Consider the following 23,029-nt stretch of genomic DNA (forward strand, 5'->3'; position numbering starts at 1 on the left):
GAGGATGGAAAGAAAGGTACTGCATAATGTGCGTAGAAAGTAAAAGATGTATACATAAAATGTAATTAAAGACAGAAGGGCGTGGTTAAGATTCAATAAAACAGAGTAATTCTGAAGCGTAGTTTCAAATTTTCCTGGAACTGGATAAAGAGGACTGAACTAGAACCCTCCAGAAGAATGACAATAATTTAAAATAAAAGTGATGGAATTATTTTGGATTAATTTTAATTGAGGGGGTGCTCAAAGCATAGGATAACATGAATTTTTATATTGTGGAATAATTCTGAGCAAGTATGAAACTGAAGATTGGTTACTGACCATGATAACATGTTTAGGATAAAAATAAAATATGAGCATGAATAATGTTTAGTGAATGCTTTGATGCTGAACAGAGAATAAGACCGAGACGTGAGATGTGATGTTCCCTGCTTGTTTAATGTATATTTCTGCCACTCACTCCCCATCTCTCTCTCTCTCTCTCTCTCTCTCTCTCTCTCTCTCTCTCTCTCTCTCTCTCTCTCTCTCTCTCTCTCTCTCTCTCTCTCTGTCTCTCTGTCACCAGCTTGTACAGATATGCTGGCCGGTGTCTGAGGATGTGAATGTTTATATACATTTGTATGCAGACAATGATGTGCTGTTGACTGAGGACCTAAATAATTTGCAGCAAATGTTAGATTGTATGATGCAATGATGAGCATGGATCTGAAAATTAATGAAGTCCAAGTTAGTTGTACTTGACGAGAAAATGAAATGAACATTTTTAGTTTAAAACTAGACCAAGATTGATGTTGATGATAATGATCATGATCGTGATGATATGATACCACCTTGGTAGAATTTTGGGAAATAGAGGAAGAAATTTTAAGAAAGGGACTGGTTGTATATGATCCCTGTGAGGAATGAATGATTGTGGGAAGGAGAATGGAAAAAAGGAAAAAAGCTGAGTGTAAAAATGTGCTTCTCCCCAATTTTGGAAGGAAGTGAAAATGTTAGATGATACCTAAATTGAATAAAGTAGTAATGAGATACTGAACAAGTATGTATAGTAACACAAGTAGAGATTGGATCAAGAATGAAAGGATGCTGAAGGAATGTGTTAAGTAATCGATGTGAAAGAGGTACACTAAGGCAGTTTGATTATATGGAGAGAATAAATCACAAAACAGATGTGTGAAATAACAGTGATTGTGTCAAGAGGAAGCAGAAGATGTGGAAAGTCATGTTTAGATGGAGTTCGCCTGATTCTCAAAAAGAAAGAAGTGAGAAATTTAAAGAACAAAAGAGAATGTATGTGGGAGATTATGAATGAGAGCACAGAAGCTTTACAAGGACAAAAAGATATGGAAAAGTCTAGTGAATAGCCTTTTCCTTTTCCTTTTCCTTTTCCTTTCCTTTCCTTTCCTTGATTTTTCCTTGATGTTGTAAAGGGAATAGTATGATAGATATGTAAGTCTATGGATTTAATGCATGTATTTGTTCTGTTCCAGCCTGCTACCGTCCCTGCAGAAAAGGCAGGGACAACCCCTTTTACAAGAAGGCAAGAGGCTGGAACTAAGCCTGCCAAATTTATTAACATAAAAACATAAACAGAGCAAAGAGAGCAAAGAGAGCAAACATGAACCATGAAACAGGAGCTATTCAAACGGTTGCCTTCAGCAAACCAGCCCTCCCACACATTCCCCTTTTAAACAGTTCAGGGCATGGCTTCTCTCTGCCTCCTTCTGAGGTGCCCCATTGCCTTCCTCTGTTTACTCCTGATTGACTGCCTCCTGCGTCGGGCGTCCTTGAACAGGGCCAGCTGTGGGTCATCTTCATCCACGCTGTCAGGCTCACACAGCTGGGTCTGCGTCGTAACCAGGTGGGAGGGGCCTGGCTGAGGGCTCTCATCAGCAAGGTCTCCAACACCCTCAGCAACCTCTCCAACACCCCCCTCCTCCTCCTCTGAATCGTCCGACCCAACTGCCGAACCCACAGGCTGACCCCTGAATCACAACAGTATTTTTGTTTAAATGTAGAATCTAATTCATTAATTGTGTAGTGGCCAGGGCTTTTTTTGTCACAGAACACTCAGAACAGAGTTCCGGCACCTTTTTTGGATGGAACCTTGTAGGGTAGGCAAGGCGGGTTGTATGACATGTGTGAGTTCCGGCACCTTTTTCTTTTACAAAAAAAGCACTGATAGTGGCCATTGAGATCTTAGCACCCCTGATCTGGTAGCTGTAGTCTGTTGTTTGTTTGTCTGTTTGATAGTCATTAAGAGGATTTTACCCTGACATGGTTTTATCACAATGTAAAAGTGCAATAGTGAACACAAAGTATCTGGAATTACTGAAAGATAAATAATAATAATAATAATAATAATAATAATAATAATAATAATAATAATAATAATAATAATAATAAATCCTTGCAAACATTTAGGTCCAATTATGGTGGGGGTGGGATTTCTCTCCAAAATGTTTATTTGTGTTACTAAATGTATACAAATTAATGCATCCATCCTGGAGAACTAATCACCTTATGAATTATGCAATCTTTTCAACTAGTGCTAATTGTGGAAGAAGATATAATCAGACCCATTCATAAAATTCGAGCTATCATGAGTCTTTGAAGGTGGTGGGTACAAATGTGATTAATAAAGAAAACAAATAAATAATGCTTCTTTCATATAAGCATAGATTCCATTCCTTTGCATAAAAGAATGTGAGCATTATCTGATTTCTTCTAATGAAACCATTCAGTGATCTCAACTACTGAAAACAATCTTCTCCAGTAAGAAAGTGAATTTTTCTCACTCAAGCTAGGAGGAAACTCTTCAAGTGAGCCACATTTTGAAAACTAATTGACTAGAAATAGATAGTAGACCCCTCTAGTGCTCCTCTGTCTCCTATATTTTAATAAATAAAATATTATTAAAAACTAAAAATATATTAAGCAGCAATGAAGTCAGGCAAGGGTGGTGAATTTAGTAACAATGGCAAAGACTTCATTTCATATTGTTTTGGATGGCACTCAATATGCTACTTAGGAATAATGTTAAATCTTTTGGAATAGTAATGGTGTTTAGGATGTGGCAAGATTAAAATCAGGATATCCTGCTACTGTACCACTCTAATGGCAGAAAGTGAAGAAGAACTAAAGAGCCTCTTGTTGCATGTGAAGAAGGAGAGTGCAAAAGTTGGGTTGAAACTTAACATTAAGAAAACCAAGATCATGGCATCTGGCCCTCTCAATTCCTGGCAAATAGATGGGGAAGAAATGGAGGTAGTGACAGATTTTATTTTCCTGGGCTCCAAGATCACTGCAGATGGGGACTGTAGCCAAGAAATTAAAAGACGCTTGCTCCTGGGGAGGAAAGCAATGGCAAACCTAGACAGCACACTAAAAAGCAGAGACATCACCCTGTCAACAAAAGTCCGTATAGTCAAGGCTATGGTCTTTCCAGTTGCAATGTATGGCAGTGAAAGCTGTACCATAAGAAAGGCTGAGCGCCAAAGAATTGAGGCCTTTGAACTCTGGTGCTGGAGAAGACTCCTGTGAGTCCCTTGGACTGCAAGGCGATCAAACCGGTCAGTCCTAGAGGAGATCAATCCTGACTGCTCTTTAGAAGGCCAGATCCTGAAGTTGAAACTCAAATACTTTGGCCACCTAATGAGAAGCAAGGACTCACTAGAGAAGAGACTGATGCTGGGAAAGGTTGAGGGCAAGAGAAGAAGGGGACGACAGAGAATGAGGTGGCTGGATGGAGTCACTGAAGCAGTAGGCATCAGCTTAAATGGACTCCAGAAGATGGCAGAGGACAGGAAGGCCTGGAGGAACGCTGTCCATGGGGTTGCGATGGGTCGTACATGGCTTCGCAGCTAACAACAACAAATCCTGCTACTGATGTTGCCCTACAAGAAAAAATAAAGATGCAAAGATATAAATGCAGATGGAAGATGAAATGAACATGGGAAAGCTCAACAATGGAAGATGAAATGTATGAAATTAGCATTTAAGGTAGCAACGAATTGCAATACACTGGAATTGGCCATGTTCAGCCAGAGGTTTATGCTGTTTACAACTAAGGACACAAAAAGAAAAAAATAAATGGTTTTGTTTTTCACAGTCATGAAGAATATAGCAAGGGCAGAACTAGGTTACAGTATAGTCAATGACCAACAGATACAATTTTGCCTTCATGAACAATCCTGTCATATGGCGATTATCCAAATTTATGCTCAAACCAGTGATGCAGAAGAATAAGTTTATAATTTTGAAATTAACTCTGATCTGAAACCAACAGAACATACACGCAACATGTGCCAAACCTTACCAGAGACTGGAATGCCAAAGGTGGAAATAGTAAGGAGGACAACATAGCTGGACTGTATGTCCTGGTTAGTATATCACAAGACAGGGTATGCAGAAGCTGATATATTATTAGTACAAGGAGACAGAAGAGCTTAGGGGTGTGTGTATACCTATTTATATCTTCAATACCATGGTTATTATTAAGGACTTTATATGTGTAACTCTGAACATGTATTTGAACTTCCTTATGTTATAACTGAGGGGAATTTCTGAAACACATATTACTTGTGCCTGGATACATGAAGATATGATGTGGATGTAATTTCATGTTCCACAAAATAACCAGTTGGAATACACTTCTCATCTGGGAGGAAAACTTATCATAAGCTACTTTTTAATAATCATTGTGTATTTCATTTCTAATGGGACGCAGTGGCTCAGTGGGTTAGGACGCTGAGCTTGTCGATCAGATGGTCAGCAGTTTGGCGGGTCGAATCCCGAGTGCCGCGTAACAGAGTGAGCGCCTGTTACTTGTCCCAGCTTCTGCCAACCTAGCAGTTCGAAAGCACGTAAAAAATGCAAGTAGAAAAATAGGGACCACTACGGTGGGAAGGTAACAGCGTTCCGTGCGCCTCTGGCATCTAGTCATGCCGGCCACATGACCACGGAGACGTCCTCGGACAAGCGCTGGCTCTTCGGCTTTGAAACGGAGATGAGCACCGGCCCCTAGAGTCGGAAACGACTAGCACGCATGTGCGGGGGAACCTTTACCTTTACTATTTCATTTCTCCCTGTGTTCTTAGTAAACACCTAGAGAACCATAGTTTCAGAGAAACCTGCATGAAAGTGCAGAATGTGAGGCTAAAGTAGGACTTCATTCCCATAGTCCATCAGAAGCTTTCTGTTTGCAGGGGTCAATTAAAGTCTCTCATTTTCTCTTTCCTGTTTCTGGAAATATTAGCAGTTTGTCTTCTCAAATATAAAGCAACATTATGACAATGAATGAGCCAGTCAGGTCACCTGTCTGAGTAAATTTCTTTTAAAGCTGGCAACCAGGATAGCTCATGGCATGTCTGATACTAGTTTGGAAGACTCAAGAAAGATAATATGGCAAACAGTTGTAACAGAGAGATCCAATGGTTTGGTGCCATTATTGGCTTCCTTCCATCGCAACATTTGGTACCTGGAGAACTTAATTCAATGTAGGTAATTGTAGAGGCAAACCTACAAAAGAAATATTTATTCTTATTTACTGCTGTGGGCTTCAAATGAGAATGAGTGTGTGGGAATGTAGCAGAAAGAGTGAATATTCTTACATACTTCAATTATAAAGTAGCAACCTTTTTAAAAAAAACACTTTATTAGATATTTTTATCAAGTAGCAATTAATTTCACAAAGATACCAAAGTTACAGTTTGTCATGCAAGTTCATTGCATAGAGTCTGAGCTGATTAATTATACCAAAACATCCTGTAAACAGAAAAGATGAAAGGACTAATCCATTCTCTTTCCTTTCAGCTTATAAAGAAAAGATGAAGGAGCTGTCCATGCTTTCTTTGATCTGCTCCTGTTTTTACCCAGAATCTCGCAACATTAATATATACACGTATGATGGTAAGTAATTTTCAGCAGCAATTGTTTTCCTTAGCGAAGATTTGTTCTTCCATGGGAGATGCATATTTTCCTCTTGTTTTGTTATTTAACAATGATTTCTGGAAGCTATAAGATACTATGTTGACTTCTCTTGCCATGCTGCATGGGATTATAGATTCTGAAGTCAAGCATATTAGAAAGCAGCATGTTGGACAGATTGATTTGACTTCTGATTAAATGTAAACTTTGTATGGCATGGGTAGGAAAGCTTTGGATTGGTCACATTTGGAAATTGAGAGCATTTCATGAAACTCTCACAAAATGACTGTCATGTTATGATTACAAAATTCCACATAATAGCAAAAGAGCTAATGCAGTTCTGATCGTTCACATCTTACCTTCCTAGTGTATCTTTGCAAATAGAAATGTTTTACAAAGAACTGATCAGCACCCACTCACCATTTTTAAATTCTAAGAGTATCTGATGGGTTTATATTGAGTTCTGAGTCCTTCTTGTAAGTAAAAAGTATACTAAAAGCTGGCATTTTGCTTTTCAGTACACTAACTTCCTATTTAATTGTTGGGTTTAGAATCAAAGGAACAGGGAGCTTGGTAGAAACTAGTGGAGGTACCTCTGAGCACAAGGGTTATAATACTCACCGTTTGTCCTAAGAGAGCTTTAATATTATTATTAAAATTAATATTTTAATATTATTGCCATCCAACTAAATCATGATATATAAAATATATCTAAACATTACATTCAGTAAAGCAAGATGGCTTATATTCACTTAGAGAAGTCTTAGGTTTTACCATAATAGTAAAGTGTCTATAATGTACTATTTATTACATTAGTTGCATCATACAGTAACTGACCATGAAATTCCCAGAGATAGGAAATATATTCTTAATGCATATTCAATATTTTAATATTGTCTCATTAAAATATGAAAAGCTGTATCTTTTCTTCTTACTAATGTGTTATATTAGGAAAGCATAGGGTACAGTGTGACCTGTTCCTAAAACATTAATTCAGGACCTAAAAGATGTATATTTTGTCATTGATTTCATTACTGTAATAATCACAGACCTATTTGCATTCATAGAGTCCCAATAGACCTTTAATTTTATTTTTTATTTTCATTTTAATTGGCTTGAGATAAATTAAGACTCTCGGTAATTGCATCAATTCTCTCTAGTTTGGAAAGAGGTTTAAGTGACTGAATGGGTGTGTTAAACTCCTGCAAGGATGCCAATTTTATACCTTAACACTTCCCCCACCAAAAAAAATTCAGCCTATGTATTACAATGATTTCAAACTAGTAGTATCAATTTCTTTTTGTGGCTCCTAAGCAAAAAAAAAAAGACATCCTTGCAAGCCCAAAAGAAAATTGTGTAGTACCCTGTTATTAATATAAGCCATCTGTATAGGGTATTGTGTTTTCTCTAGCACCTATTTTAGTGAAAATTATCCACATCGCTTACTTATGGTCATTACATTTCCTTAAATTGTCTATTTTTGATATACCATTTGAATTAGATATTTTAACTTTACCTTCACAGATATGGAAGTCAAAAATATCAACAAACGTGCCTCTGGCCAATCTTTTGAACTCATCTTAAAGCCGCCATCTCCCGTCTCTGAAGCACCACGAACCATGCCCTCTCCAAAGAAGAAAGATTTGTCCCTTGAAGAGATCCAGAAAAAGTTGGAAGCTGCAGAAGAAAGGAGAAAGGTATCTAACCATATATACAGTAAAGTGAACGCATGATGGCATTTCCTGGGTTATTTTAAGCTTTCATTTGCAATCTATGACATATGTGTGTTATTGAATTGATGTAATTTTTCATCAGTTTCTTAAATCTCATCTTGCGTGTTTAGAACTGAATCTATATGTGTTTCATTTATGATGTGTACAATGATATCCATGTTTAAAAATGCAAGAAATTATGACTTAAGATCAGCCAAATACTTGAGACTTTCAGTGTTAAGAGGATTGCTAATCACATAGATATAAGTTTTTCTGACTTTCTTCACAATAAAAAAATCAACTTAGATTACCAGAAACATGTATTTATTACATCTACCTTAAGTGTAGATGCATGACCAGGTTACTGAGATTCTAGGGCAAACTTAAGCTAGCAAAACACTCCTTAAACCAGGAACACCTTACCAAAGAAAATAGCTTTGAACTCATTAATTGATTTCACACAGTCTTAGAACTAAGCATCTCCCTAGTAATTACATTAGTGTTTATTAATCAGTAGTGTCAGCCTCATGCACAAGTGTCAATAGCAAATTATATAATTGAGAATCCAATTGTGCCCCAGGTTCTCTGGCTATTTATCATCTAGGGTTGCTAAATACTCTTTTTTTCTCTCTTTTTAACTGTTTTCAATACTTACTGAGATATAATTAAGGTTTAAGGTTTATTAAATTTATATGCCGCCCTTCTCCCTGAGGACTCAGGGTGGCTCACAACAATAAAAAGTTAAAAGATATAAATACAAAAATTAAAAGAGGATTAAACAATATAAGAAATAAGAACAATTTAAACCAATAAAAAACCAAATTTAAAAACCATGATCAGTCCAGGCCCACTTGTTGGAATAACCAGGTCTTTAGGTCATGGTGGAAGGACCAAAGGTCAGGGGCCATCTGCAGCTCCGGGGGCAGTTTGTTCCAGAGGGTCGGTGTGCCCACAGAGAAGGCTCTCCCCCTGGGGGTCACCAGCTGGCATTGCCTGACCGACGGCACCCTGAGGAGGCCGACTCTGTGGGAGCGAACCGGGCGATGGGAGGTTGACATTGGCAGCAGGTGGTCTCGCAAGTACCCCGGGCCTAAGCCATGTAGGGCTTTGAAGGTGATTATCAGCACCTTGAATCGCACCCGGAGGGCAACCAGAAGCCAATGCAGCTCGCACAGGAGTGGTGTAACATGGGAGTATAGAGATACTCCCATAAGCACCCGCGCGGCCGCATTTTGCACCAGTTGAAGCCTCTGGGCGCACTTCAATTTGTATTTTCTATGATCGTAATAAAAGTGTTTGATTTGACATAAACCATTGTTCTATGCACAGACATCTGAGAATAAACAGTAATTTATTCAGAATAAATAATATTTATGGAAGGTAATTTTGATGAGTGTGTATAACAGTATAGCATTTTCCATTCCACTCCTTTCCTCTTATAAGTTTTGATCTCTTTAAATTTTAACACAGGCCAAATACTTTTTCTCAATACAACTTTGTAGCCACCTGGCAGGTCAAACAATGTTGGCCTTATTTGTTCTGGGAGAAAGCCTAAAAGGGTATGGATAGAGGAGAATATTTGTAGCTCATGATTGATGCTGTCTGAGCTTGGTTGTTTTCTTGCAGATATTTCGTTACTCAAACCAAGTAACATCTTGAGTTTAATAGGGTGTGAGGTTTGCTCTCATTTTATATTCTAGTGCAGGGATGTCAAACTGCCAGCTCACGGGCTGGATGCGTCATGCCGAAACCGTGCCCACTCCACTACCAGCAATGGAAAAAAAGCTGCAATATGTGGGAACACGTCACGTGACATTGTGAATTTGACACCCCTGTTCTAGTGGCTTGCCTTGTCAGGATTGGTGGGAATAGGTGGTTCTATGGTTGGGCTGTTTACTGTTACATGTCTGGCAATTCCTTTGGGGTATTGTTTGCTTCTTGACTGTTGTTGTTAATCAATGCTCATCTGGGTGTTGACTGCTGGTGAGGAGGTGTTTTGGTCTTTTTTGCTTCTCTTTTGGCTTGTTGAGTGTCTCTTTTGAATGGTATATAGATGTTGTTTATGTCTATATGCCTGTTGATGGCTGATTGGTCAGACTGCCAGGCTTCCAGGAATTCTGTAGCATTTTTGGACTTGGCCTAGGATGGTCCCAATTCCCCAGCTGAAACTATGTCCCTGTCCAATCAACAGCCCAACTAAAGAACCACCAAGTCCACTCCCACCAACACTGACAGGGCATGTCACTAGAATATGAAATGAAAGCAAACCCCACTCCCTACTAGCACACATGCTATTACCTAATTTGAGTAATGAAATGTCTATAAGAAAACAACCAAGCTCGGAGAACACCAAGGACCTCTAAAATGCATCACCCCTCCAACTGCCTTATAATTTGTCCCTGTGCCGATGGCTACTGCTCATATTTATTTTCATTGTTGAGGTGGGGTGAGGATGTCACAGAATTTTGCTACTCTTGAGAAATACTAGTGGTTGTTACCCATACATTTTTGGGATATGAAAATTCTACTTAAGATAAACTTTCTATTTAAGGAAGTTCTATGAAAAATATTGCTTTTTTGCTGGTTTGCTGATATATCTAAATCAAACTCATTGAAATTATAGCAGTCTTCCAATATTTGGCACAGAGGAGGGTTGACCTATTCTCCAAAGCACCTGAGGGTAGGACAAGAAGAGATGGAAGATTATCAAAAAGAGATCCAACATAGAATTAAGGAGAAATTTCCTGACAGAAAAATTAATCAGTGGAACAGCTTGCCCCCAGAAATTGTGGATGCGTCATCACTGGACGTTTTTAAGAAGGGATTGGACAATCATTTGTCCAGAGTGGTATATTTAATTTAATTTAATTTATTAATATTTCTATACCGCCCTTCTCCCGAAGGACTCAGGGCGGTGTACAGGGCAAGAATAAAACATAAAGTTACAAAAATTAAAAAGTTATTAAATACATGCCCATAAAAAACAATAAATACATTAATAAAACCCCAATAAAATGATAATAAAAACCCCAGCAATCCCACCCTCAGGCCAGGCCGGCTTGTTCGAACAGGTATGTTTTCAGATCGCGGCGAAAGGAGCGAAGTATGTGGTCTCATGCTCAAGCAGGGGATTGGATTACACCTCCAAGTTCCCTTCCAACTTTGTTATTCTGTATTCTGTAAATTTAGTCACCGGAGTTTGTATCAGTTTTATATTCAGTCTAGATCTTTTTGAGAGTTTCAAAATTTAAAGGAAAAAAATATTTAATTTTCTCCTCCCCATTCTTATGGTCCAAAGAAGACAGAGAATTCCTGCTATTTACATAGTGAAATGATAAAATAAAGAGCCCCCTTTGGTTTGAGCTCAACTCTTATAACTTCATAACGTTGTCATTGCTAATATAAAGCAATATATAAATCTTGTAGTTTCTGGTAGCTTTCATTTCTGATCCAATCCTGCTCAGCTGTGCTGCCACTAGAGTTGGACGTACAGCAAAAACAAACATGTTAGGGCAATGTCTTCTGGCTTGTGGGATTCCTTAAGCATTTGGCTTCCTATTGATAACAGAATACTAAAATGAGGTGGACCTTTGATCTGATCCATCATGGCTTTTCTACATCTTTAATTCTATTATATTCTATAAACGGATAATGGTAATAGTAAATTACTGGGATGTGGTTCATTAATAAGAATATTTATAGATCCATATGTGCTGAATTGTCCTTATTAAACTATCATACACAAGTACATGGCAAATCTGTATTGCTAGACCTGTGGCTGGTCTAGTAAATTCCTTTGAAAGCAGGAAAATATAACAGTTGATTACTGTATATATTTTTTCCTAACCCATACTAGATTTATAAAATGAATAATGGGTTTTAAGATGAATCTGTAATCCTAATGATATTTGCTTTTTAACCCAAATACTATTTTTAGATATGAGAAACTGATAAGCCTTATGACAAAGAAAAGTATATCAAGGCTGGCATCATATTTTATACTTTATGGCAATGAATTAATTTTCTAAGCTTTAACCACTGAGCCATTGTGCTCTCCTACATTAGACCATAAATGAACCAAAAAGTCTAAACCTAAACAACAGGCTAAACCAGGGGTAGGCAAGCTTGGCTCTTTTATGACTCATGGACTTCAACTCCCAGAATTCCTGAGCCAGCATTGCTGGCTCAGGAATTCTGGGAGTTGAAGTCCATGAGTCATAAAAGAGCCAAGCTTGCCTACCCCTGGGCTAAACCAAATACACACAAACACATACACCCACAAAAGCAAAGTAGTTGTTGTTGTTGTTGTTGTTATTATTATTATTATTATTATTATTATTATTATTATTATTATTATTATTATTATTATTTATTGAATTTTTATACCGCCCTTCTCCCGAAGGACTCAGGGCGGTGAACAGGGCATATAGATAGAAATACAAAAGTTAAAAGAAGATTAAATTATTGCCCAAATTAAAACGATCAAAATATAAAAGACATTAAAACCCTAAAATTCCCCCATCAGGCCAGGCCAGCTTGTTCAAATAGATGGGTCTTTAACCCGCGCCGGAAGGAGCGAAGATCTGGTGCCATCCGGAGCTCAACCGGCAGTTGGTTCCATAAAGCCGGGGCGCCCACAGAGAAGGCCCTCCCCCTGGGGAAGTTAGTTACATCTAACTTCCATGTGTACAATCACTAGGGCTTTAACTGATTTAGTTAAGCCTGTTGAATGAACATGCCCACTGAGTGTGACCTAATGCAAAGCAGGCTGGAGCTTCTGTGCTTTCATTAGTTATATTCAGAGAAAGTTTGAATTGCAGTAGAAATGCTGTAGAAATTGCCATCTGTCAGAAATGGTGTAGGCTTTCCTCCTTGGGGGAAGGGTGGGGGGGCTTGGACTAGATGACCTGCAAGATCCCTTCCAACTCTTGTTATTCTATTCTATTCTATCTTGCTTGTCACACAACGAGAGGAAAACCTGTACTTGCCGGTTTTTTACTTCAGCAAAATTAGTCATCTTTTGTCTCTGAACATTAGAGACACACTGAATCTATTCTCTTTCAATGTTTTTTGTAATTGACTGGCTCATTTTTTTATTTACTAACTTTACACAGTCCCAGGAGGCCCAGGTGCTGAAACAACTGGCAGAAAAGAGAGAACATGAGCGAGAAGTCCTCCAGAAGGCTTTGGAGGAGAACAATAACTTCAGCAAAATGGCAGAGGAAAAACTGATACTGAAAATGGAACAGATCAAAGAAAACCGTGAAGCTAACTTAGCTGCTCTTATCGAACGTCTTCAGGAGAAGGTAACCAGGCTGGGAGCAAAGCAAAGTGCAAAAAGCAAACTGAGATTCAGCCAAGCAAATCTGAGGAAGCCTCTGGGGTGGTGGAGACAGGAATCCTACTCAGATGTTGAGCAGGGATGTCTAAGTAGTAGTGTTCAAGTTAGGTAAGATTTTTATTTATGCTCAAGTGAGTGTGCCAGCAGGTTAAAAAGGGGGGGGGAATGAACATTCTGACTATTCAGTCAAATTCCTGTCACATTCCTGTATGTCAGACATGTCAAACACAAGGCCCGGGGGCCAGATCCGGCCCGCAAAGTGGTTTCATGTCGCCCGTGAAGCCATCCTGGAAACAGTGAGGGAACGGCCCCCACTGCCTTGGCCCTGGCCCAGAGACCCTCCTCCTGCCAGAGACCCTCAGATCTGTCCCACTCCTGCCCAGGCCCCCATAGGCACCCTTGATGCGAACGATGTAGAGTTGGCCATGCCCACCCAGTAGGCCATACGCACTCTAGCTACGCCCATCCAGTAGGCCACGCCCACCCTGGCCACACCCACCCGGCCCCCTGAGGGCAACTGCAATGCTGATGCGGCCCTCAATGAAATTGAGTTTGACACCCCTGCTGTATGTGATCCTCCTCCTGACCCAGCCCCTGCTGATTCAACATGGTTCAGAAAGACTCATCCCTCTTCTATATTGAATTCAGAATACTGTCTTAACTAATCTGTGCACTCTTCCCCAGCCAGTCACCTTCTTAAATATTTTGGCTTTCAGCCTGCAAAATCCTGGAAATTCTTGGGACTGAAATAGAGCACATAAGAGAATACCAGGCCAGGCACAGCTGAACTGTATGAAAAGCTTCATGCTTTAAAATGCATAAATATGTCAACCTTTCCCTTTAGGTGGATAAAAGGGATCACAAATATATAGACATTTTATCTGGCATGGAAGTAATGCATGCAGTAAAAACCTCTCATCTATGGTTCTCTTACCTTTCAACATACTTCATTTCTATAAATTGGGCATTTCGAGCATACAGACTAGCCTTATTTGGATGGTTATCTGAATATCTTGAGTGCTAAAACTGAGGAATTGCACCCTAGCTTCATTCTTGCATATATTTTCCTTGCACACACTTTGTCATTGACTTTCATGAATTTGGCTTGAAGCAAACCTTTATTAACATTAAAATGAATATAGCTAGAAGCTCCCTCCAGATTAGCCATTTTCATAAATCAGTTGTGTGATTGCAGGACATTTCCAAGCATATTCACACTAAGTACATTAAGTTCAGGATTGAACTGATGTGACGTCTTATTTGTAGATCTTGTACTCTTCTATACTTTTAGCTCTCTGTCATTCCTGTGAATACCAGGGTAGGGCAGCTATACAAATTTATGGGCACAAATAATATGTTCATTAATCTAGCAAAATATTTGGATAACTCCTGATTCTGGGGAAAGAAGCAGGCACATGATTTCACACAATATAGACTTTTCACACACAAAAAGGTATTAAAACTCCTAGGTATCTGCAGAGGGGTGGAGTGGATGAATAACTATCAGATGGCAACGCACACCCAGTCTGCATCTTATCTCATGAGACAGGCACACAAGGCCTAGTTTTGTGTTGTGAAGTTACAATCCACATGTTGTCTTCTGCATTCAATTTTTTTTCTTTTATTCAGTTTATGAATAAAACAGTTTCAAATCAACTGGAGAGTACATTATAAACCAGATTCAGAGTAGCACTTGTCCTGAAAGAAAAGGGCAGGAAGGCAATCACCGTAATTCTGTTATTTCTTTTGCTTGCAATCTGTTGTCTGAAATGGTATGGGTCTCCTGCTTGAGCAGGGGGTTGGACTAGAAGACCTCCAAGGTTCCTTCCAACTCTGTTCTTCTATTCTTCTCCTGTCATGAATCAAAGAACAAGAGTTGTGTCCCACTTCATTCAGAATGCTTTTTTATAGCCCTTTTAAAGCTAAAGTTCATGGCCAAATCTTGTTGCCATTTAACATTCTTCCTGAAAAAAAAGAAAGGTGGATGTTAAACTTGTCTCTACTTTATTTTCCCCTTTTATTCCCAGGAAAGGCATGCTGCAGAGGTTCGCAGAAACAAGGAGCTCCAGGTGGAACTGTCTGGCTGAGCCCAGCAGTGGAGGGAGTCGGATAGCTCCCCCGCCTGTATTATTACAGATCATGAAATATTAGTATAGGAAATGTATGACATGGTTTAAAAAAATGAATCAAGAACTCAATAAAAACAAAACAAAACAATTAAAACAATGCAGTCTTTGCAGAATGATTTGCTTGATGTTTAAAATTAAAACTTGGATCTTATTTTGTAAATACTTACATTTTTGTTAAAAAATACAAGTATTGCATTATGCAAATTATTTCATAATCTTTACACGTCCTGTAACAGGCTTTTGATGTCGTCTGTTTTCATTCAGTTAAATTTGTTAGAACTTTGCTATGAAGTTCTTTGCAGCAAAATCCATGCCAAACTGTATACTCATTCTAACTGAAAACCTAGTCAGCAGAAGGTCTATGGTGCTACTGTCGCGTCATCACTTAATAACATGGAAAGCTTTGCAATCGATAAGCTTAAGTCAATAAGCCAATTACAGGTAGGCATTCTTATTTGATTAAATGGTCTAGAAAATGAAGTCATGGAACATTAAGAAATCATAATTTATTTACAACTCCAGTGCTCTTCTACAGAAAAAACAGAGCTGTGCTGTACAGAAACAAGCTCCACAGGGTTCAGTGAAATTTATCCCCCATCTAAAGGAGAAATCTTTTAAAACACATCAGGATTTATTGTAGTATAAAACAGTATTCAGTAAAGCTGCATGTCTTAAGTTTAGAAGAAAAATTTTTTCCCAACCAGTAGGGAAATAGATAATAGATACTTTTAAAAAGGCATTGTATGCAGTAGGAAGTGAACAACCATATTCGGCCAGATTCCAAAATTTCCCAGTTTCAGATTCACTGCCAGAGAAATTCATGGAATTTATAGGTATAGAAGCTGCAGCCCTGTTTCATTGTCTTAGGCTCTAGTCCAATGCTTTTCACTGGGAACTTTACAATGTGTGGACATCAACTCCCGGAATTCCCTAGCTGACAATGCTGGCTGGAGAATACTGGGAGTTGGTCCACACACCTTAAAGTTGCCAAGGTTGAGAAATGTTGCTCTAGCCTTTCAAAACCTGGTGCATCCCTCTTGTGGTGGTACTACAATTCCTAGACTGCAGTTCCCGAAGCTCCATAACCCCAAAGTATCTGAAGGATATAAGTTTGGGAAATACGCATATTGTCTTGTCTCCAGTTGCTAAAATCTGTGAAGAGACCATGAACATCTTTGCAGACAGAATTCCAGCCTTAAGCTTTGTTATTTCATAACACTGCAAGATCTTCCGTGTGCTATTTTTCATCCCAAATCAGTGAGCTGGTCTTAATCCTAGTAATTTCTGCTCTGTAGTGTTAGTCTGTCCTGCCTATTTTTAAAACACTATGTAAATGATGAGGGCTGAAGCAGTCAGGATGACTAGCTAAGGTGCTTGTGTCAAATAGCATCACCAAAACTCAACACGCTTACTGTCTGAAACAGCTGCCTCCAGCTTGAAGGTATCCCAAACTCTCCTGGAAATTGCTGCCTGCGTATTCTACTCTTCATTAGTGCTATTTTCCTGTATGTCATTGTGAGCAAGCTGTGATTAATAAAGAATTGGAGTTCTGTGAACTGAAAAAAGAGTCATCTGTTGTCTCACTTGATCCCTTTCATCAACATACTAATAACTAGTATTTTTTAGAATGACAATGTTTTTCTTACATTAGATATCAGGTGGGGTTTCCTTTAAAATGCTGCTACTTTCCAAACTTCACTGCCATAAAATGTGTTATCTATTCCAACATAAAATTTGGCACATGTAAACTAGTATTCTCAGCTATTGGTGATAGTGAGCAATGTAGAATAGTTTAAAACTGCTAAGAAATACTAGAAGTAATTCTGTAGACAGAGGAAACATATAACTGATTCAGTTTTAATGATTAGAACTACTTTTCAAAATTCTGCATAGCACTACCACGTTTATCAACTGCATTTCTGTTAGATGAAGGTAAAGCTGATAAATAACAGGAAGGTCTATTTGATACAGGAGAAGCATGGTCAAAATATAAATCAGCAAATATCATTTTAACCCTCAGTAGCTCAGACATTTTTGAAAGTAGTTATCTATTTATGTATGTATGTATGTATGTATGTATCTATCATCTGTCTATCATCTATTTATTTATTTATTAAATTTATAGGCCACCCATCTTAGCGCAAGGTAACTTTTCATCCTTCTAAATTCATGCTATGCCACCTATGAGTCACTGGACACTCCATTAAAATTACTGCATAAATCTATTAATGGAAGAAAAAAAAGGTCACTCATACTCTTGTGACCTCTGACTTGGTTATTGCAATGTGCACTACATGGGGCTGCCCAGTGGTGGGATTAAAATATGTGAACAACCAGTTTCTGTGTGGATGCCGCTTCCAGAAGTCCATTCTGGGCCTGGGCAATAAAAAATTAGCTAGCGGTTCTGCCAAACTGATGCAAACTGGGGCAGCCCTTGAAGAGCCTTCAGATAGTTCCAATGGCACTGAACACTGCCAATTAATGGGCCAGTTATTTGGCGCATGTGACACCAGCCTGTTTTTGAGTGCCTTTCAAGGTACTGGTAGGCCCACAATGTAGAGTAGATTACTTATGAAGCCATCTCTTTCTTATATATGTAATTTTTTTGAAATTATCAACAAGTAAAATACAAGTGAAATTAAAGATAATAGGGAAGTGGGGGAGGAAAAGAAGGGGAAGATAGAAGTGTGAGGTAAAGGGAAAGGGGGGGAAGGGTTGACTTCCAGCTCTTTTCTGTGCAGTAGAATAAAAGTAATAAAATTACAGCCTCAGCTTTTGAGCCATCTCTTTCTGACTGTTTCTACCTGTCCAAAGGGACAGGAGAGGCATATTACTAATAGCATTGACCAAAGAGTGCTGGCTGGCAAGGCCCTAAAGAAAAGCCTTTCCCACTGGGGCACCCAACTTCTGGAACATCATTCCTCTTGAAAGATAAAGGCTTTTTTTCTCATAGAACGCTCAGAACGGCGTTCCGGAACCCTTTTTTTGCAACAAAAAACAAACAAACAAACAACCCAGCTCCATTATTGGTTTTCCTAAGCCTATTGCAGGGCTAGCAATCTTGGCTCTTTTTTATGACTCGTGGACTTCAACTCCCAGAAATCCTGAACCAGCCATGCTGAGGAGAAAAGGAGAGGTTTCCAAGCTGAGCCATGCTGGCTCAGGAATTCTGGGAGTTGAAGTCCTTGAGTCATAAAAGAGCCTGCACTAGAGGAGGACATTAAAATTATTTACAGGATTACTTCTTTAGGAACTAAACTTTTAGAATCTAAAACAGCTAATTCAGAAAAGCCAACAGGAAAGAACCTCACATTTTTCATCTGCTTCTGTCTTTTGGAAGGTAAAATTAGATAACAAAATAATCTATTTCTTATGTTATCATCTCTGCAATGAAATCAAAGGTAACAGGAAAGAAATGAAAAACATTTTTCTCAATGTAATAAGTCTAATTTAGCTGATTCTAGAAAAAATAGTATCTTTTGTACACTCTTGAAAACTATTTTGAATCTAAACAATTCTTAAGAATGAAATATTCTTAATTTGGACTTTACTTTTACTGTTTGGACTGTTATGTGTTTTGAAAAATAGATTATTTAGAATCGTTCAGTCTTTAAATAATTAACCTAGTATATACATAACAATATATGATGTTTTCCCTGGTGAGCTTAACGTCAATAACAACATTTATTAAAAAGGCTAAAATAATTTCTGGGGGTATTATCTGTATAATAAAATTTTGGACAAGCAGTGATCATGTTACATATGTGCATAAGCGTAGTCAGTAGCATATGCCTTTTTAAAAATATCAAACATGCAAAGAAACAAAAGTAAGTCCAAAATATCTGTATTACATCCAGAAATGCCAACTTTGCAACCAATATTCCTCATCCATAACAATGGCACCCTAAGGATACCTGCATACATGCAAATGTTTCTCTGCGATCAGTAACGCAACAGGGATTGCTTTTTCCTTCCAGTAACATATACCTAAAACCAGTTTATTGCATTTGGCAATTATACTAAAAAAAATCTCATTCATTTAATTTGAAATCAATTGAAAAATTGATTTAAATTATTTTATTAAAAACAAATTAATGGCAATTCTTTTATAAAAAGTTGCCTCAAACAAAATGAGTTTGACATGCCTGCTCTAGATAGTTGAATGCTCCAAAATAAATTCTAGACCAGGCCTGTACATGCAGCCTACCAAGCACCCTTGGACAGAGCACAGACTTTTTTTTTAAAGTAATAAAATCACCACCACTGCCCTGAAAGTCATGTTGCCTAGTGCCTCCATGGCTTACCATGACCACAAGCTCCAACCCTGTAGATGCTCCTCTAGTCACCAAATCATTTATTAGCCCACCAGCATTCCTCTGCAGACCACAGAGATTTTTAATTTATCAGTGTGGGCCTTTCTTTTCTACAAGATAATAATAATAATAATAATAATAATAATAATAATAATAATAATAATAATAATAATAATAATAATAATAAGAAGAAGAAGAAGAAGAAGAAGAAGAAGAAGAAGAGGAGGAGGAAGAAGAAGAAGAGGAAGAAGAAGAAGAAGAAGAAGAAGAAGAAGAAGAAGAAGAAGAAGAAGAAGAAGAAGAAGAAGAAGAAGAAGAAGAAGAAGAAGTTGTTTCCATCTGTTGCTTCTTGTCCTGCTTTCAGGTACTTTGGAGAATAGCTTGACTCCCTCTTCTTTGTGGCAGCCCCTGAGATATTGGAACACTGCTATCATGTCACCCTTCACCCTTCTCTTCATTAAACTACACATACCCAATTCCAGCAACCGTTCCCTATGTGTTTTAGCCTCCAGTCCCCCAATCATCTTTGTTGCTCTTCTCTGTAGTCTTTCTAGTGTCTCGACATCTTTTTTTGCATTGTGGTGACCAAAACTGGATGCAATATTCCAGGTGTGGCCTTACCAAGGTATTGTAAAGTGGTATTAGTACTTCACGTGATCTTGATTCTATCCCTCTGTTAATGCAGCCTAGCAGTGTGTTGGCTTTTTTGGCAGCTGCAGCACACTGCTGGCTCATATTTAAGTGATTGTCCACTAGGACTCCGATATCTCTCTCACAATTACTACTATTGAGCAAGGTACCACCTATACTATACCTGTGCATTTGATTTTTCCTGCCTAAATGTAGAACCTTACTTTTTTCACAATTGAATTTCATTTTGTTAGATAGTGCCCAGTGTTCGAGTGTGTCCAGATCCTCCTGTATCTTAAGCCTATCTTCTGGAATATTGGCTATTCCTGCCAGCTTGGTGTTGTCTGCAAATTTGATGAGTTCCCCATCTATCCCCTCATCCAAATCGTTGATGAAGATGTTGAAGAGCTGCACAGAACTCTTCTAGATTTTCCTCTTGCCTTTACGAGTTAACTCCTTGGTCTGTCATTGAGCAAGAATTGACTTTGTAGGGAAGCATATTATCATTTGATGCATATTTAACATATGTTCTACCTTTATTTACCAATTATATAATATTTGTATGCAATCCACATGGCGAGGTTTGGGGAAACTTACAATAGAAAAAATATATTTTTAAAATCATAAGGTTAAAACATCGCCTGGCCCGCACCGCCTCCGCTGCCTGCATTGCGCAGCCCCACCATATAGAGTGGGCTCTGCTGCTCCCACAGCACCAGCCGCGCCGGCTCTGGCCCCAGGGAGAGGAGCCTGCCGCCAACACCCTTCGCACCTGTGACTGCAGCAGCACCGCCCACCCGCCTCCTGCACCTGCCAAGATGAGAGTTCCGGCACCTTTTTTTTTTTTAGAAAAAAAGCACTGTAAAGGACACATCATTACCAGGTATCAGAAAGCTAACAAACCAGATACCAGTCTGGTACCAGTCTCAAGGGAGGGAATTCCAGAATTCTGGTGGTCAATCTCCCAGCAGCCATTCACTGCATCCAGTCATGGGATTCAGCCAGTTCGCACCAGTTCAGCAGAACTGGTAGCTAATTTTTGGTTGCCCAGGCCCAGAATGGACTTCCGGAAGCGGCATCCACACAGAGAACCAGTTGTTCACATATTTGAATCCCACCACTGACTGCATCTCAGGAGAAAAGGACAACCAGAGAAATGTTCTGAAGAGGATTTTAGAGCATGGTAAGCCTCCAGGAAGATGCAGACCTTTAGATGTAGTGGTCCCAACAGAGTCTTCTTTTCACCCATTTTGAAAGAGGGAGGGGCTAGCATGTCAGGACTTGTAAATTTCTGGACTAGAAGCAAGCAGTGGGATAAAGAACTTTTCCCAAGATCTGAAAGTAAGCCTGAATATAAAGTGCAAGTGTGTGTTCTAATACATGCTGTAGTTTTTCCTTCAAATCAGATTTAAAAATCATTTAGAGAAGTAGGACAACAGAGTTCAGCAAAATTTACTTGTCTGTTTAGTTGTTGCAAGAAGGCACAGTACATAGCCAGGATTTATCTCTGAATAAATCAGATCATTTGGAAAGTAATATTCAAGTTATTCCATAGAAAAATAACAGTGATTAGATCGACAAATTTAGAACAACCTACAAAGTATCAAAACTGAAAACCAAAAGGCAAAACAATAGCCTAAAATCAGAAGCGACATAAGCACAGCACAAATAAAAAACAAAGAGATATATTTCAAGTAACTGGTGGATTCACAGTAGTAAAGGCACTGGACACTCCTCCAAAGATAGCAAATTTCATACCCAGAGCACCACATATGAATAAATCTAAATTCAGATAAAATGATCATAAGCATGTCCCATTCCAAAGCTGTTAGCCTGGACTGGTGCATATCAGGAGATATGTTCCATCAAATGTTTTGTCTGAAATTATGCTGGATCTTATAAATCAACAACAAAACATTGAGACATGCCAAGAAGCAATTAAGCAGCTGGTACAACCTGTGAGGAATAGGTGCTATATAACTATAGTCTTTCTGTAACCAGGTCATGTCACCTAGCTGCAGCCATTGAGCTATTAAGCCATGATCAACTGCAGCCCTAAGCAGGCTATTAAAGTAGCCACACTTGAGGTGTCAGAGCCAACAATTCATATGAGGGAAATGATGCTGAGACCTTGCCACTGTTAGTTTCTTGTTCTCACCTCTCTTCAACTCTCTAACTCTAGTTCCTAGTCAAAGAAAAAGAAATGAAAAAGAGCAAACTGCAACTTAGAGAAAGAGTCACAGGAGTTACCATTGCCTTTGATTCATTGGCTGTCTCTTTGCTAGGCAAGGATACAGTAGGCCAAAGGTATCAATGGGAGGCTCACAGAGTAATCTCACTGGATGAGGGAAGCTATTCCCAGCCCGGGGAGATACTGGAAGTATTAATAGTTGTTAGAAATAAATAACTCAGTTTCAACATATTTTATCTAATTTCACATTGTAAAATTGTAGCTCACCACCAGGGGGCGATATAGGACCATGAAGCAAAGAGAAGTAGTTTTAGCTAGAGCAAATAGGGCAAAGAGAGTTATTTGGTTGAATAATACATGGGATAAAGAATTTTTATTTATTTTTTATTTATAGCATGCCTTTATTATTTTTTATAAATAATTCAAGATGGCAAACATACCTAACTGAACTTTTTAACATTAATTTGCCATCTGCCCCTACAACTGAATAAACCTTGTTTTATCATCCAATAAGAACTAACTGCCAATACTGCTGCTTTAGCAATTCCTCCTTTAATGGTACAACTAGATCATTTTAGATTCTGCTTTCATTTATTTATTCCTTTATATATTTGATTTCTATAGCTGCCCATCTCCACAAGTGACTCTGGGCAGCTATAGAAGGGTAAACTGGGGAGGGCATGTTCCTTTGGATATGAACATGTATTACTTGGAAGGAAGCACTGTTTTCTGGTAGAAAAACCAAAAATATGTTTAAAGTTAAAAAAAACCTACCATAATTTGTTAAA

General features: G+C 38.6%; 1 protein-coding gene across 1 annotated transcript; it reads left to right on the forward strand.

Annotated features, from left to right (window-relative positions):
* Window positions 1-1,166: 1,166 nt before the first annotated feature.
* Window positions 1,167-15,466, forward strand: STMN2 (stathmin 2; the record flags this gene model as incomplete). Its single annotated transcript, XM_083360325.1, has 5 exons — window positions 1,167-1,353; window positions 5,812-5,907; window positions 7,450-7,622; window positions 12,752-12,943; window positions 15,006-15,466. The coding sequence occupies 5 exons, from the start codon at window positions 1,167-1,169 to the stop codon at window positions 15,063-15,065; spliced, it is 708 nt and encodes a 235-aa protein (XP_083216451.1). The 3' UTR covers window positions 15,066-15,466.
* Window positions 15,467-23,029: the final 7,563 nt, after the last annotated feature.

This window comes from Vipera ursinii (genome assembly GCF_947247035.1).
Source record: "Vipera ursinii genome assembly, chromosome: 3".
Taxonomy (NCBI): Eukaryota; Metazoa; Chordata; class Lepidosauria; order Squamata; family Viperidae; genus Vipera; species Vipera ursinii.